The sequence below is a fragment of the Magnolia sinica genome, chromosome 14 (assembly GCF_029962835.1).
Source record: "Magnolia sinica isolate HGM2019 chromosome 14, MsV1, whole genome shotgun sequence".
Lineage (NCBI taxonomy): Eukaryota > Viridiplantae > Streptophyta > Magnoliopsida > Magnoliales > Magnoliaceae > Magnolia > Magnolia sinica.
The window spans coordinates 4,434,368-4,450,777 of NC_080586.1; the positions used below are offsets into that span (position 1 = coordinate 4,434,368).

At 39.5% G+C, this 16,410-nt stretch overlaps 1 protein-coding gene across 2 annotated transcripts; it reads right to left on the reverse strand.

Moving 5' to 3' along the window:
• Positions 1 to 5,005: 5,005 nt before the first annotated feature.
• LOC131225497 (boron transporter 1-like) lies at positions 5,006 to 14,799 on the reverse strand. 2 transcript variants are annotated; one of them, XM_058221033.1, is made up of 20 exons: positions 13,923 to 14,799; positions 13,707 to 13,789; positions 13,004 to 13,196; positions 12,716 to 12,854; positions 12,246 to 12,411; positions 12,001 to 12,167; positions 11,654 to 11,827; positions 11,332 to 11,427; positions 10,787 to 10,924; positions 10,370 to 10,689; positions 9,515 to 9,931; positions 9,227 to 9,365; positions 8,757 to 8,922; positions 8,512 to 8,678; positions 8,165 to 8,338; positions 7,843 to 7,938; positions 7,305 to 7,442; positions 6,888 to 7,207; positions 6,180 to 6,450; positions 5,006 to 5,514 (listed from the first exon to the last, which is right to left on the reverse strand). In XM_058221033.1, the coding sequence occupies exons 1-20, from the start codon at positions 14,024 to 14,026 to the stop codon at positions 5,203 to 5,205; spliced, it is 3,780 nt and encodes a 1,259-aa protein (XP_058077016.1). In that variant the 5' UTR covers positions 14,027 to 14,799; the 3' UTR covers positions 5,006 to 5,202. The 2 variants fall into 2 exon arrangements, with proteins under 2 accessions (XP_058077016.1, XP_058077015.1); XM_058221032.1 differs by lacking the exons at positions 12,001 to 12,167; positions 12,246 to 12,411; positions 12,716 to 12,854; ... (1 more) ...; positions 13,707 to 13,789; positions 13,923 to 14,799 and having other exon boundaries at positions 5,006 to 5,511; positions 11,654 to 11,816.
• Between the last annotated feature and the right edge of the window lie 1,611 nt (positions 14,800 to 16,410).

Below are 16,410 nucleotides of genomic sequence, written 5' to 3' on the forward strand. Positions count from 1 at the left end.
GAAGTTCGTTATTTGTTGGTTTGTTGTGGATTAGTTTCCTAGCCGTTGGTCGGGCTGTCCCTATTCAAAATTTCGAGTTTGGTCCACTCATTAACAGCCATGGATACTGTTCTAAAAATAAACGTGAATGATCGGTTAAGATTTTCTTTACCCAAATGGGCCCAACCCAATCAACTCGTAGCATTTGGGGCAGTTTGTGGATCAGGACAAAAATCAAGCTGTTCTGAAACTTGGGTGGGCCCTGGTGAGAATCAAGGGTTGGCATCCCCTCCCCATTGTCCCCTGTGCTGTGGTCCACCAGAATTTTGGATTGAGCTGATTTTCAGGCCCCAGGTGTAACTTGAGGGAACGCGTCTGATGGATGGGTTGGATGGGATACGTACACCACCTGGGCCCACATCTGCCCAGTGGTACTGTTACCACTGAAGGGGAACCTCATATTTATATGGCCAACTAAGCTGTCCTTAGTTCAATCAATCAGCCAAATTCAGAGTCTGATGGTGAGTGATGTTTCTTTCTCAATGGCCCCATTGATCATGCCAAGAAAATAGGGCCCACAACCAATGTTCCCACCAACTGTCAGTGATGTGAAAGCTACATTTCTCCCGACATTCTCATGCATTTGCACTTCAGAGTGTGGGGCTTTTGCTGATGTAGAAAGAGAAATGTTAAGGTATGTTGGCCCACATTTTTGCGCGGTATGCACGTGTTATCATTTTTTATTAGTGGGGCCCATGGTTTCGTAATCCAAGCCGTTGGTTTGTTGAGTCAAGCTGTGAATGTACTGTGCCTCAAAATTCTGTTTAATAGGACAATTTTAACATTCCAATTTGTGGCCCGCAGATGAATGGCTAAGAAGAAATACAGCAACTGTAAACATCCCGACTTTAGAAAAAGGTAATTATATTGGTCGATTTTCAGAGCGTGCTCCATCCACAGTGGGATTCAAAAGATCAATGGTACGGATTACAGGGCCCCATTTGTCTGTGCAAAGGTGCGGGCGATGTATCAAATTAATTTCCTACGGCGATGCATGGCAAGGCTTCCTTTCCTACTTTTTTTCTAACTTCATTGGGCTTTCAATTCCGACAGTGGGGCCGATGCTTTTGGAATCCAGACCATTGGTCTATTGTGGTTCAACGTTGATGGGTGATGCACAAAAAATCTCATTGGCAGGACAATCATAAAGCTTCAATCTGCGTCCTACAAGTGGACGGTTCAGAAGAGAATTACAACAGCCGTCCACATTCGACTAAGAAAAAAAATATTTAAAGATTGCTGGCTAGGATCTGTCAATCGCTTGAAATTTATAAAATCCCTATTTCCCACTTGATTGCACAAAGGAATAGAAATCTTATAAGAATAAAACCAACAGTCTATATTCAAGATGGATAGGTTGCCTAACCCAAAATTGGAATGGCATATTACACACACACACACACACACACACACACACATGCGTGCGTGCGTGCGTGCGTGTGTGTGTGTGTGTGTGTGTGTGTGTGTGTGTGTGTGAAATAGGGTCATTAGTGACCTGTTTTCTATGTGCTTACATTATTAACTGTGATTGAGAACTTGAACATAATAATGGGTTGGAGGTGTTGGCCTTCGGTTTGGTTTTGGTCATGTGTGGTGTGTGCAGGCATGCTAGAACTAATTATGCAGCTCGATTCAAACTGAGCAACTTGACCCCAAACACCAAGATAGGCAGATACATCTAATGCAATCGTATATGACCGAGACTTGAGAAGATCGATCACTTATTCAGCCACTCACAAGATAGTTATAGGATCATCAAGTGATAGTTAGAGGGTGGGGTTCTTCCTCTGAAGGTGAGTTGTACTTTGCCTCCTTCTGTACAAAAGGACTTTTATAAGTTTAATCAATCAAACGAAAAAAAAATACATATGGTCAATCACAAGGAACAACTATAAGATACCTTTCTGAAAGATAAAGTGATCATATTAATACCGGGAATAGTCCAGCGCAAAAGCATAGACATAGACATGGATTACAACTAAGGATTACCTCTAGTGGATTATTGCTACTCCTAGGATAGAGCTAAGCTATGATAATGATAAGGAGAGATAATTTGATTTGTTTGATTGGGTTGGTATGAGACGACTTGCTTTATTGAATTCCTTGCTATTTATAGATCTTTGTTACAGCTTTCCTTTAGGTGTTTTTCTTCTTTATTTCAATGGTTATGGCAGTTGAATCGTTGACACATTGGTCTTCTAGATCCTTCTATGACTTCTTTTCTTCCTGACACGTGTCCTTTTAACCGTTTCTTCTGCTTGACCGCTTTCTGCACCTTGGACTTCTCTCAGCTGCTCATTTTGCTTTTGGATACCTCTCGGCCACCTTAAGTATCTTCTTTCGCATGCTACATCTTTCCATGCAATGACATGCATCATTTTCTGATCGATTGTTTCAGGAATGGTCAGAAATAGGGTACAAAAGGACGGACTTCTTACACAATCTCTTAAGGTCCTTGGGGGAAAGAATGAAGTAGACATGACGACCCAGATGGGCTATTGATGAATTAATATTCCATGGTTCTTGAGTACCCGAAAACTCCATAACTACCCCGGTGGGTTTAAGCAACTTAGGATTTGTTTATAGTCATCCTGTGTGATATCAACCGATAATGAGTTGGGATGGACTAATTTCCACCATTGGGCATTTGATTGTTAATGTTCTTCACACATGGGAGTATGGATGTTCATCTGTTTATTAAATCTAGTTCTTGACTGACTTAGATATTCATGTTGAAAGAATCGTGTTAAGTTTCCTAACCAAGAGCACGGATCATGCTTGAATTGGATCAACTTAATCATGCACTAGTTTAAACTTATTCTTTGACTTGAGGTAGCGGAGAGACTTCAGGGATATTCATATGATGGCTTAACTACACCTTTTGATGCTAAATTAGTAGTTAACATGCAAGTGTTATTAAGTTCACACATTAGATTCATTTGACGTTCAATATACTTCAAAATATGCATAAGTGCACTTCAAGATGGAAGGGAGAGGCTTGAAGACCAAGACTACCAGTCTACCATATATAGAGGACTCTTAAGAATCCTAAACCCATTAAGGAGTTCTTAATCCTCAAGTCTCCTCACTTTTAAAAAGTCTACCTTCACTATGAAGTCACTATATAATCAAGTGGAGAGTGTGCCAGCTCAATCATGTTTAAGTTTGATCACGTCACTAGTGACCCCATGTGCATGCTCATCACAAAAGTCTGAAAGTGAGATTCGATTTGATTTGATCAAGATGTTGCATAGGTGATAGAGTATCATGTATACTTATCTCTCATTTTTTAGATCCTTGTATTGCTCAATCCAAGATTTCAATCAAACAAAGGATTAGTGTTGCGATAGATGTCTTGTATTATGCAAAATGGTACAGGGCAGGTTATAGATATGGTTACAACTGGGGGAGGGGGGCTTGACTCCCTGTGTGGGGTCCGGGGTACTTTGCAGGGTTCAAGGGCAGCGCCCCTAACCTGAATGGTATGAGATCTTATTCGATGACCTGATTGGGCTAAAATAGGGTATTTTGGATATTGTCATACAAGGGATATAAATATTGTTTATGGAGTAGTGATTTAGAGTGGGTCGCGGATGCTTTCATGTCCAAGATGGACTAGAAAAGGCCCAATCGAAGGCGGAAGTGATCATGACCGTCAGAACCTTAAAACATGCATATCTCGCAAACTGAAATGAGTTATTCGACATACCATGTATGATTTTGGGGTAGGAGAAGCTACTTTATTCAACCAACCCGGCTATGCCGGGTTGCCCACTCCGAATTTGCGAGATTCCATCATATCGACGGTTGAAAATCCATTTTATTTCCGGTTTTACTATTTATAATAAGTTTTGGTTCGATCATAACTTTTGATCCATTGAGTTTTAGCCCAACATGGAAAGGGCTTAGAAAAATCAGGAGAATAACGTGGCTAGGCCAAATTGGACACTTACTATTTTTAGCTGAAAATCATGAAGTCTAGTGGAAATCATGATCATCTATAAATAGTAAGTTTACTACTTATAGTAAGTCACAATTTTAGAGAGTTTGAGTTGGAGTTTGATATTGAAACTTCTTCCTAGGTTTGGTATTACTATTTAAAAGGTTGTAAATTCATTTTTATCATCAATCAATTTATTTTCGATTTTATTAGAATTTATTTCTATTTTCTATCTCTCCTCGTGAATTCAAGGAATCTCTGTGAGGAATCCAGAGAAGCTCCGTGGATTCAGAGTAATTATTCCCTAAGGAAGACGGTGATCGACCTCATCACGCCCATCCCTGCGTCACGTAGAACTAGAGTTACACAAGAAACTCTTTTTATTTTTATTTTTATTTTGGAGCTAGAATTTTGTTAGGGCTATAATTCTTTTGAGAATTAGTGTTTTCGATAGTAGAGTAGGCACAATGTTGAACCACGTAAACCCTTTGTGTTTTTTGTCAGTTTGGTTTTCTTTGTTGCATTGGTTCGTTTTTTCTCACAATTAGCCAATGCAAGAGTTAGACCACATTCACAATTGACAACTCCCCTTTGGTCAATACAAGGATCCAAACGGGCGTATTGGTTGAGGCTTGGAGACCAAGACTATCTACTCTTAAGAAACCTAAATTCATCAAGAGTCACTACCCCTCAAGTTTCCGCACCTTTACAAGATCCAAACTCACTAGAACTTCACCACATGATCAAGAGAAGAGTCTGCTGGTCCAATAATATTAAGTTTGACCACATCACTAGTTGGCTCCACAGGCCTGTTCATCACTTAAGATCTAATGGCTAGATTCAATATTGGTTGATCAAGAACATTGATGTCCACTTAATAGAAAAGTAGTCTTGTGAGTAGAATAAGCATTGTGTGAGGATGGATCAATTCTCTATAGAACTATTAATGAAACCATCTCCCATATGATACAAGGATTTATATAGGATGATTCCAACAGAAAACAAAGAAACAGATGCTCAAACAGAGAAAAAAAGTCTTAGCACTACTTACATATCATGTGTTTAAAAGATACAATTTACAAGGAGTAACCGAAAACATGCGAGAATGAAGGAGATTAGACCATAGAGTTGCAGATAACAACAGCCCAAACAGACATGAGAACATATAACAAACTTCAGATTGGAAACCAACACATCGGCTATACAAAGTTCATTCCTTCTTACTATGAAGTTGAATGTCGAGCAGGCTGTCCCAAGGTAGATGGTCTAGATTCTCCGGTCGCTGGACTGTATGGCACCTTTCCACCGATCCGTGGGCTTTTCTCTTGTCTCAATTCATTCACACGGGGGCTGTGTGCTCTCTCCATAAAACGTGGGCTGTGAAGGGCTTTTGAATCTGCGTTTGGGGTAGAGCTTGAGCTAGTTACTTTTGGACTGCACACACGTCGAATCTCACCCCTGCTTCGAGTGATTACCTCATCTAGAATCTCCCCGTCGTCTTTAAGTGAAGCTCTTATGCCTGTGTTTCCCTCCTGCTATGAACACAGAAACATGTAGATAGGATAAGCTAAAATACCCAAGTTATTGATATTGTATGCTGTTTCTTGCCATACATCAATCCAAATACTATGGTACTAGCATACAGAAATCAAGAGTACATGAACAAAATTGCGGCGAAACAATGATATGGTGATAAGCTCACAGACATCTCCACATGCAACCACACGTGCCGACCTGGAACATGTGTGGAACATACAAGACATTCATCAGGTGGGACTGGAGACTGCCTGTCCCAAAAGTCAGGCCAGTCCACTCAACAATATGTTCAGACATGGATCTATATGTAATCATTCACCTTTTCTTTGAAATCTCCATTTTTTCATCCATGTCTGCCCACCTAGTGTGAACACCAGCAGGATTTTGGACAGAGAATCTGCACTGTGGGGCCCACCTGATCATAACTTCTTGTCGCCGGAATGGCCTGAGGCTATGTGTAGAGGCGTGTGTGTGCTCAGAACAGCTCTCCAGCAAAAATACAATTCGAAAGTGAAGGCTTTTAGTACTATTAATCCGTCATGTAAAAAAAGGACATGGATATGAAACATGGGAATTTAAGCATTATGCAGGTTTGCAGGATTAGAATTGCCAAACCCAAGTACAAGATGACAACATTCAAGCACTCGAAAATAACAGAACTTACAACAGCTGTGAGGTCGAATGACAAAGCGGGCGCTTCTTCATACTCCGCCGCATCTAGATCTTGAAGGTGTGCCCCTTTGAAGAACTTGGGTAGACAGTACTGCCGCACGGGAACTAAAAGCATGATCATCAAGGGAAACAAAACCCCTGCTATCGGAATCCATGTTATCCCAAAGCATATCAGCAGGTAAACCATTTGGAAACTCGTAAAGGCCGCGATCATCTTAAAAGGAACAGTTTCGACAAATGTGGTGTGGTACTCCTCTAGCACTCTGCGACATTATAGAGATTACTTTAAATAGAAAATAGTAATCTTTATGCAATAGCTACTTATAAATAAGTAAATGAGCAAAAATGACTTCAGGCCTGTTTGGGTGCCACTTCTCATTATAGTCAATGGTAAATTATGTATTAGAGATCATAATTTTTTTGGTAAGAATTAAATATAATCTTGATAATCAACAATCATGATCTCTAATAGATAATTACAATTAACTAAATGAGATAAGTAGTACCCAAACAAGCTCTTAAGCAGGCCAATTCTCAATTTCATCTGATAGTGGTTGAGTACAAATACTATTTGAGTCCAAATTGAACTCATTTTGACCCCAAATCATGATTAAATTGCAATTTGTCTGGCAGACAAACACACTCTTAAAGCAGATGCAAGCATGCAAATGCAAAGGGAAGAAAGAAAGTTAGGATTTACTTGTATCTTCTGCTTGGAGCAGTGAAAAGAAGCAATATCCTCTCCCAAAACTGGTTACCAGGTAAGCTTTCAATGGCCATGAAAGCAAAGTAACCCCAAAGTACTGAAGTCGGAATCCTCCTAAGAAATGGCATGGCTGCGACACAGCCTCCTACCATCATCGCCTGCATCAAGTTGCTTAGCCGCTGTTCTTTGACTTCGACAGGCAAAAGATCATCGATTTCCTTATTGACATCGAACATGCTCTCATCGACCGGTGCATCGATATTTCCCATGCTCCTAGCCATTTGGATTGTTGAATCTTTCAGTTCCCTCAGAACCTTCACGAGGAATTCTCATGATCAATGAAAGGAGGAAAAAAAATCAGAAAGTTTTATATTCTATATAAATGGCATGAGAATGTTATAGTTCTCATACTCGGGTAGACTGCTCCTGGTAGATTAATGGGGTCTGCATTTGTTGGTAAGCTTCTTGCATATTTCCATACAGTTGTCCCAAGCTCGCGTTCTTACTTATGCTTTTGCGTGCAGTGGCCACTAGCCGATTACGAAGAAGCTGCAGAAAGTTGTTTGTTATGTGAGAATTTCACAATCAAATGGCTCAAACAATTGAAGGCCTGTTTGGGTGCTGCCTAAAACTGAGTATGTCTCATTTTTGTTAACTGAAATTATGTATTCAAGATTTTTTTTTTTTTTTGTAGGATTAAAAATAATCATGATAAACTGTGATCTCTAAGGGTGTGTTTGGTTGCACCAAATTTCATAAAATATCATAGGATCTTGCACCAAATTAGACTGATTAGTCATGATGTATCATGAAATTTCATGATATTTGGTGCAACCAAACACACCCTAATACATAATTAATATTAACTAAAATGAGATGAACTCATTTTTATGTGGCACCCAAAGTCTTTTGTGACAGTTGATATGATTAGAGGTTTTGGATGGCTTACCTGATGCTTAAGAGTAGCCAGAGTCTTCGTATGCATCGGAGATTGCGGGATGACACCATTCGATGGAGGAATTCCAATAAGACCACACAATATGACCTGCAATTGAAGGACGAAATTGAAGTCACATAAGTGGATATTGATTGGAATTTATCATAATTAATGAAACCCAATCACCTACGATCGATCTCAAATCTAACAAACTAGAAACCACTTTCACAGTCTTCTAAAAATCGACCCCAACTGATTGATATGGCTAAGAACAGATCTTGAAGATGGATTTCAGCTCTATTGGGAAAACATAGAGAAAGAGAGATCTTCGTACCATAAAACCCAAAAGAAGCAAATCATAATGAAATGAAGACGGCTTTCTCAAATTGAATTCCTTCTGTTGAGCAAGTTGAGATGCTACACTATGGTCAAAGTAATAAAGTACTGCAATCATCGTTGCCGGAATGAAAGCTCCAAATATATAGAGAATGGGCACGTTTAGCATTTCCTGCAAGTTCAGATGTAAAAAATCATCAACCCTCTCACCCTTCTAAAGAGGTCGAAGATCGAACAATCTCAAATACAGAATCAAAATATAGATTTGGGTTATTCATAAAACATGCAAGTAAATTCATTAGATTGAGAACTTCAGTTGAGATAAAAGCATCCAAAATTACATGCCTTGATGACTGTCCAGTTCTCATATGCACCAGGTGACCATGGATTTGGGCTTGAAAGGCGTCTAGGAATCCCACTCGGAACAGTACTGTGAGGAATGTAAGAAACGGCGGTCCAAACCAGGACCATCAATGGCACCCCGTAGTCTGCAATGAAGCCCCGCAACCATCCTGCAAACATTCACCACTTCATACACAGTAGGTAGAGGATTAAAGACTTCAACAACTATGAATTGCGATCACACATACCAGACCCATATCTCCATGATCGTGCTTTTCGGCTTCTTAATGCACTGATCAAAAGCCCAAATGACAGAACTAAAGCAAACATCCCATTTGCAAACCTCCATGAAGGTATAAACTCTATTAAGTTTGGAGTCTTGCGTTTGGGAATGCGAAACTCATCAACAAGTCCCTAGAGCAGCAAATCATAAATGAATAATAAAATTCACATTGAATAATTCATATTAACTTATACACACATTGTTCTAAATATCGTCCAAGTTGACTCCGCCAAGTCATCTTGGTTTCAGTGGGCAATGAAACTAGTGACCAGACCGAAACGGGAGAACAAGTCGGCGCAAGTCAGTCTCTAAGCGAGTCGCACTCCAAAACCGCCATTTAGAACAATGCTTATACTTCACCACATGATCTATCCAGCACAGTTCAAAACAAATATAACATATATTCTATAGAAGAAAAGCACTAAAAATCCTTACTTTAATAGCCTGTTGCATGAAGAGCATTGCAATAAGCAGACCGAAGAGTTCACCCGCCACACGAGTGAATCTATTGATGATGGAGCATGCCCCTAAAATAGCCAGCAAGAACAGCAAGAACGCAGTCCAAACGCACACCCTGCCCATTGGAACGAAACAATAAGCATTAGAAAAGAATAGGAAAGATCATAATCCAACACCTAAATTTTCTAGAAACTCTGTAACATCAAGAAAAAATAAAATAAAATCAGTATCATTTCCTCTGCGAAACATGAGCAAATACCATACCATCCAGTCCATGCTAGAAACAGCTGCGATCCCAAATCAGCTCTATATTTAGCGAAGTTGAACATGAAGGTGTACATAATGATTAGAATTGCCAAACCCAAGTACAAGATGACAACATTCAAGCACTCGAAAATAACAGAACTTACAACAGCTGTGAGGTCGAATGACAAAGCGGGCGCTTCTTCATACTCCGCCGCATCTAGATCTTGAAGGTGTGCCCCTTTGAAGAACTTGGGTAGACAGTACTGCCGCACGGGAACTAAAAGCATGATCATCAAGGGAAACAAAACCCCTGCTATCGGAATCCATGTTATCCCAAAGCATATCAGCAGGTAAACCATTTGGAAACTCGTAAAGGCCGCGATCATCTTAAAAGGAACAGTTTCGACAAATGTGGTGTGGTACTCCTCTAGCACTCTGCGACATTATAGAGATTACTTTAAATAGAAAATAGTAATCTTTATGCAATAGCTACTTATAAATAAGTAAATGAGCAAAAATGACTTCAGGCCTGTTTGGGTGCCACTTCTTATTATAGTCAATGGTAAATTATGTATTAGAGATCATAATTTTTTTGGTAAGAATTAAATATAATCTTGATAATCAACAATCATGATCTCTAATAGATAATTACAATTAACTAAAATGAGATAAGTAGTACCCAAACAAGCTCTTAAGCAGGCCAATTCTCAATTTCATCTGATAGTGGTTGAGTACAAATACTATTTGAGTCCAAATTGAACTCATTTTGACCCCAAATCATGATTAAATTGCAATTTGTCTGGCAGACAAACACACTCTTAAAGCAGATGCAAGCATGCAAATGCAAAGGGAAGAAAGAAAGTTAGGATTTACTTGTATCTTCTGCTTGGAGCAGTGAAAAGAAGCAATATCCTCTCCCAAAACTGGTTACCAGGTAAGCTTTCAATGGCCATGAAAGCAAAGTAACCCCAAAGTACTGAAGTCGGAATCCTCCTAAGAAATGGCATGGCTGCGACACAGCCTCCTACCATCATCGCCTGCATCAAGTTGCTTAGCCGCTGTTCTTTGACTTCGACAGGCAAAAGATCATCGATTTCCTTATTGACATCGAACATGCTCTCATCGACCGGTGCATCGATATTTCCCATGCTCCTAGCCATTTGGATTGTTGAATCTTTCAGTTCCCTCAGAACCTTCACGAGGAATTCTCATGATCAATGAAAGGAGGAAAAAAAATCAGAAAGTTTTATATTCTATATAAATGGCATGAGAATGTTATAGTTCTCATACTCGGGTAGACTGCTCCTGGTAGATTAATGGGGTCTGCATTTGTTGGTAAGCTTCTTGCATATTTCCATACAGTTGTCCCAAGCTCGCGTTCTTACTTATGCTTTTGCGTGCAGTGGCCACTAGCCGATTACGAAGAAGCTGCAGAAAGTTGTTTGTTATGTGAGAATTTCACAATCAAATGGCTCAAACAATTGAAGGCCTGTTTGGGTGCTGCCTAAAACTGAGTATGTCTCATTTTTGTTAACTGAAATTATGTATTCAAGATTTTTTTTTTTTTGTAGGATTAAAAATAATCATGATAACCAATGATAAAGTGTGATCTCTAAGGGTGTGTTTGGTTCACCAAATTTCATAAAATATCATAGGATCTTGCACCAAATTAGACTGATTAGTCATGATGTATCATGAAATTTCATGATATTTGGTGCAACCAAACACACCCTGATACATAATTAATGTTAACTAAAATGAGATGAACTCATTTTTATGTGGCACCCAAAGTCTTTTGTGACAGTTGATACGATTAGAGGTTTTGGATGGCTTACCTGATGCTTAAGAGTAGCCAGAGTCTTCGTATGCATCGGAGATTGCGGGATGACACCATTCGATGGAGGAATTCCAATAAGACCACACAATATGACCTGCAATTGAAGGACGAAATTGAAGTCACATAAGTGGATATTGATTAGAATTTATCATAATTAATGAAACCCAATCACCTACGATCGATCTCAAATCTAACAAACTAGAAACCACTTTCACAGTCTTCTAAAAATCGACCCCAACTGATTGATATGGCTAAGAACAGATCTTGAAGATGGATTTCAGCTCTATTGGGAAAACATAGAGAAAGAGAGATCTTCGTACCATAAAACCCAAAAGAAGCAAATCATAATGAAATGAAGACGGCTTTCTCAAATTGAATTCCTTCTGTTGAGCAAGTTGAGATGCTACACTATGGTCAAAGTAATAAAGTACTGCAATCATCGTTGCCGGAATGAAAGCTCCAAATATATAGAGAATGGGCACATTTAGCATTTCCTGCAAGTTCAGATGTAAAAAATCATCAACCCTCTCACCCTTCTAAAGAGGTCGAAGATCGAACAATCTCAAATACAGAATCAAAATATAGATTTGGGTTATTCATAAAACATGCAAGTAAATTCATTAGATTGAGAACTTCAGTTGAGATAAAAGCATCCAAAATTACATGCCTTGATGACTGTCCAGTTCTCATATGCACCAGGTGACCATGGATTTGGGCTTGAAAGGCGTCTAGGAATCCCACTCGGAACAGTACTGTGAGGAATGTAAGAAACGGCGGTCCAAACCAGGACCATCAATGGCACCCCGTAGTCTGCAATGAAGCCCCGCAACCATCCTGCAAACATTCACCACTTCATACACAGTAGGTAGAGGATTAAAGACTTCAACAACTATGAATTGCGATCACACATACCAGACCCATATCTCCATGATCGTGCTTTTCGGCTTCTTAATGCACTGATCAAAAGCCCAAATGACAGAACTAAAGCAAACATCCCATTTGCAAACCTCCATGAAGGTATAAACTCTATTAAGTTTGGAGTCTTGCGTTTGGGAATGCGAAACTCATCAACAAGTCCCTAGAGCAGCAAATCATAAATGAATAATAAAATTCACATTGAATAATTCATATTAACTTATACACACATTGTTCTAAATATCGTCCAAGTTGACTCCGCCAAGTCATCTTGGTTTCAGTGGGCAATGAAACTAGTGACCAGACCGAAACGGGAGAACAAGTCGGCGCAAGTCAGTCTCTAAGCGAGTCGCACTCCAAAACCGCCATTTAGAACAATGCTTATACTTCACCACATGATCTATCCAGCACAGTTCAAAACAAATATAACATATATTCTATAGAAGAAAAGCACTAAAAATCCTTACTTTAATAGCCTGTTGCATGAAGAGCATTGCAATAAGCAGACCGAAGAGTTCACCCGCCACACGAGTGAATCTATTGATGATGGAGCATGCCCCTAAAATAGCCAGCAAGAACAGCAAGAACGCAGTCCAAACGCACACCCTGCCCATTGGAACGAAACAATAAGCATTAGAAAAGAATAGGAAAGATCATAATCCAACACCTAAATTTTCTAGAAACTCTGTAACATCAAGAAAAAATAAAATAAAATCAGTATCATTTCCTCTGCGAAACATGAGCAAATACCATACCATCCAGTCCATGCTAGAAACAGCTGCGATCCCAAATCAGCTCTATATTTAGCGAAGTTGAACATGAAGGTGTACATAATGACAGTGGGCTCTGCTACTCCAAGAATCAGCAATGGCTGACCTCCGACGATTGAGTGTATGATCCCACAAAGTGCAGTAGATGCCAACGTTTGAACTGCAGTTATAGTTCCATCTACCAAAACCAGGCCAATCATAGAGTTTTAGGAAGCATATTATTTCCTCCTTTTGTTTTGGGTGCATTAGGTTGCACCAAATATCATGAAATTTCATGATATTTGGTGCAACCAAACACGCCTCTTTTTTTCTTTTTTTTTTGAGCGATGCTAATGAAGATTGCTAAAAGTCTGAATGCTACCACATCGAACCATTTTTCAAGCAAACATAACGTCCACTCACAAGACAGATAATGGTAAGGGTGTGTTTGGATGCTCCATTGCATTGGATTGCAATAAATAAATTCAATAATCAGGAAATGGCTGCAGTAGGGGTGGCACCAGTTAAATTCATAATGACGATTCAAACCAGTGATTGCAATTCCATGTTTTATAGTTGGATTTGAAAATCAGTAATGGTAATTTCATGTTACTCATTCTTTTTCATCTTTATTGAATCGAGTCATTGCAGTACATGTCAGTTGAGCATCCAAACGCACCATAAACAACTGTAACAATGTGTATTTTACCAGTATTTCTCTCCAATTGTTCTCCAAATGATATGACTGGGATTGCAGACGCGAAAAATATGTACGTCGTGGGGGCCAAAATCCTGAACAACGAAGTGTGTTACCATACTATACTCTCTTATATAAATGTTCAGTAACATAAAAAGATCTAAAACAAAGGAGAAAATAAATAATATCATTACTGAAAATCAGAAGATGTGGAATTTCTTTGACTACCTGATGCCCGCGGTAAAACCACCCGTCCAATCTTGCTTGTAACACTTCAATCTCCCCCGGAGATCATTCTTGATTCCACGAAATGGTACGAAGGTCTCCTCCATCCTTATGAAATTCAAAGAATTGAATGTTCTTCAGTAGTTTTTTGTTCGTTTGTTCGTTTGTTTTTTATTTATTGGTAGAAGTTAGGATGACTGAGAAATAGTTCTTACAGGCGCTGAGCCATTACATGTATGAACCGGGTTTTGTTTCTTGGATTGAAAATATAATCTTTATGAAGAACTACATGATTTGAGCATATGGGTCACTTGGGTTGAGTTAGATTTACAACCAAAAAAACATTAAAAAAATGCTTACAAAAGCTAACCAACATAAAAGAAGCAAAAGAAAAGATGAGAAGGGCTGATGCCCAGATGGAGAAAACAGGTTTTTTGCACAAGAGCATAACCAAACAGAATGTGGATGACTGAGTAACAGTTTCTTACGGGTGTGTAGCCATCATAGTACGATCCCCGTTTTCTTTTCTTGAATTGAAAATCTAATATTTATGAAGATGAACTACATGATTTTAGCAAACGGGTCAATTAAATTGAGTAAGATTTACAACAATAACATACAAAAATGCTTATTAAAGCTCACCAACATAAGAAAAACAAAAGAAAAGACGAAAAGACCAGATGCCCAGTTGGACAAAACAGGTTTTTTGCTCAAGAATACAGCCAAACATCAAAACCCAAAAGCAAAAGATGGTAAGAAACTCAAAACAAAGTAGCATTACATGATTCAATCCCAAAGAAAATAACCCTTTTTGTTCACATTCAAGTTTTCAGACCAATGCAAGCAAGAGCAGTACACAAGCAAGCTTTGAGAGGAGAGCTCAAATATATAAAGCTTGGAGAGGTGTACTGTAGCTATTGGTACAATGCAATCTGTGTATGTGTGGCACTGCAGGTCAAAAGAGAATGAGAGAACTTTCACTGTCAGTGCAGAAAAGCAAAAATAATAGAAAAATGAAAAGACCCAAAAAGATAGAATGATGAAAAGGTGACAAGAACAGGAATTCAAGAGAATGGGAATAGAGAATGTAGAATACATGCACAAGGAGAGACAGACCCGCTAGGTACCCGATGGACCCGATTTTCAGGAGTTCAACTGTTCAAGTCCAATATTTGAAACCGTTTAGAAACGGGTCCTTTTCGGGTCCAACAATTTGGATCCGGTTAAAATCGGGCATAGGCAAAGGGTTCCAGTCTTGCTAAACCACAACACTGTACCTGTCTAGACCTGATCGTGGGACCCGACTAGTATGTGTGGCCTAGCAATGGAATGGGGTTAAAAATCGGACCAAGTTCATCTCCTAGCCGTTGAATGAGGTTTGCTAAGGCACACACGTGTAAGAGGGCCCATTTACGGTACGTGTGTTAAAGGGGAACATTTTGTGCGATCCAATCCATCCAATCGGTGTTCTCAAGTCAATGTAAATGGACTTATCTGAACTGCATCCGACTCAAACCCAGTTTCCAAAGAACCGATTTGAGTACCCAGACTCGATATTATCTGGGTCCGTCCTAAATTTGAGACCGGAACCCGAAACGACCAGTACCCGCCCAGATCCGAACGGAATCAGCCCAGGTACTGTCGGACCTGACCGGAGTGGAAGCCGTTGCATACTGAGTATAAACTATGTGGGGCCCACCGTAGATGTATTTATCCTATCCACGCCGTCCATCCATTTTTTCAGCTCATTTTAGGGCATGATCCTAAAATTTAAGCATATCCAAGGCTCAACTGGACCACACCAAAGGAAATAGTGAGGATAACGACATCCACCATTGAAACCTTTCCAGGGCCCACAGTAATGTTTATTTCTCATCCAACCTATTCATAAGGTCAAACAGACATGGATAAACATAAAACACAAATATCAGCTTGATCCAAAGCTTCTATTGACCTCCAAGAAGTTTTCAATGGTAGGATTTCAATTCACACTTTTCCCTGGGGTGTGGTCCGTTTGAGCTTTGTATTTTGCTTTCATTTTTGTACTTGTTCCCTAAAAGAAGCTGGTAAAATGAATGGACGGCATGGATAAGACACATACATCACAGTGGGCCCCAAAATACGCAATTGGCTTCCCACTAACCTCCCACTGACAACAATTTCAACCGTACTTCTTTTATATATAGAGCGATTGAAGAAGTGCATATTGGCACATGTGAAATATTTAGAGCATTTGAAAATGAATAATACACATGAGCAGACAGGTGCATGTGAGGTGTTTTATACACGTGTGTCATAAGAGAAGATGAATGATAATACCCGTGTTACATTAGCTAACAGATGCAGGCGGCAAAAGATAATAGATAATGGCACGTGTGGCATACTCGTGCATAACAGACAAGGTCCCAGGAGAAGATTGGAGAGCAGATTAGGTGAGACTCTGGTCTTACCCATGATGGTGTGGCCCTTACTGTGGAGCCACCTTAATGAA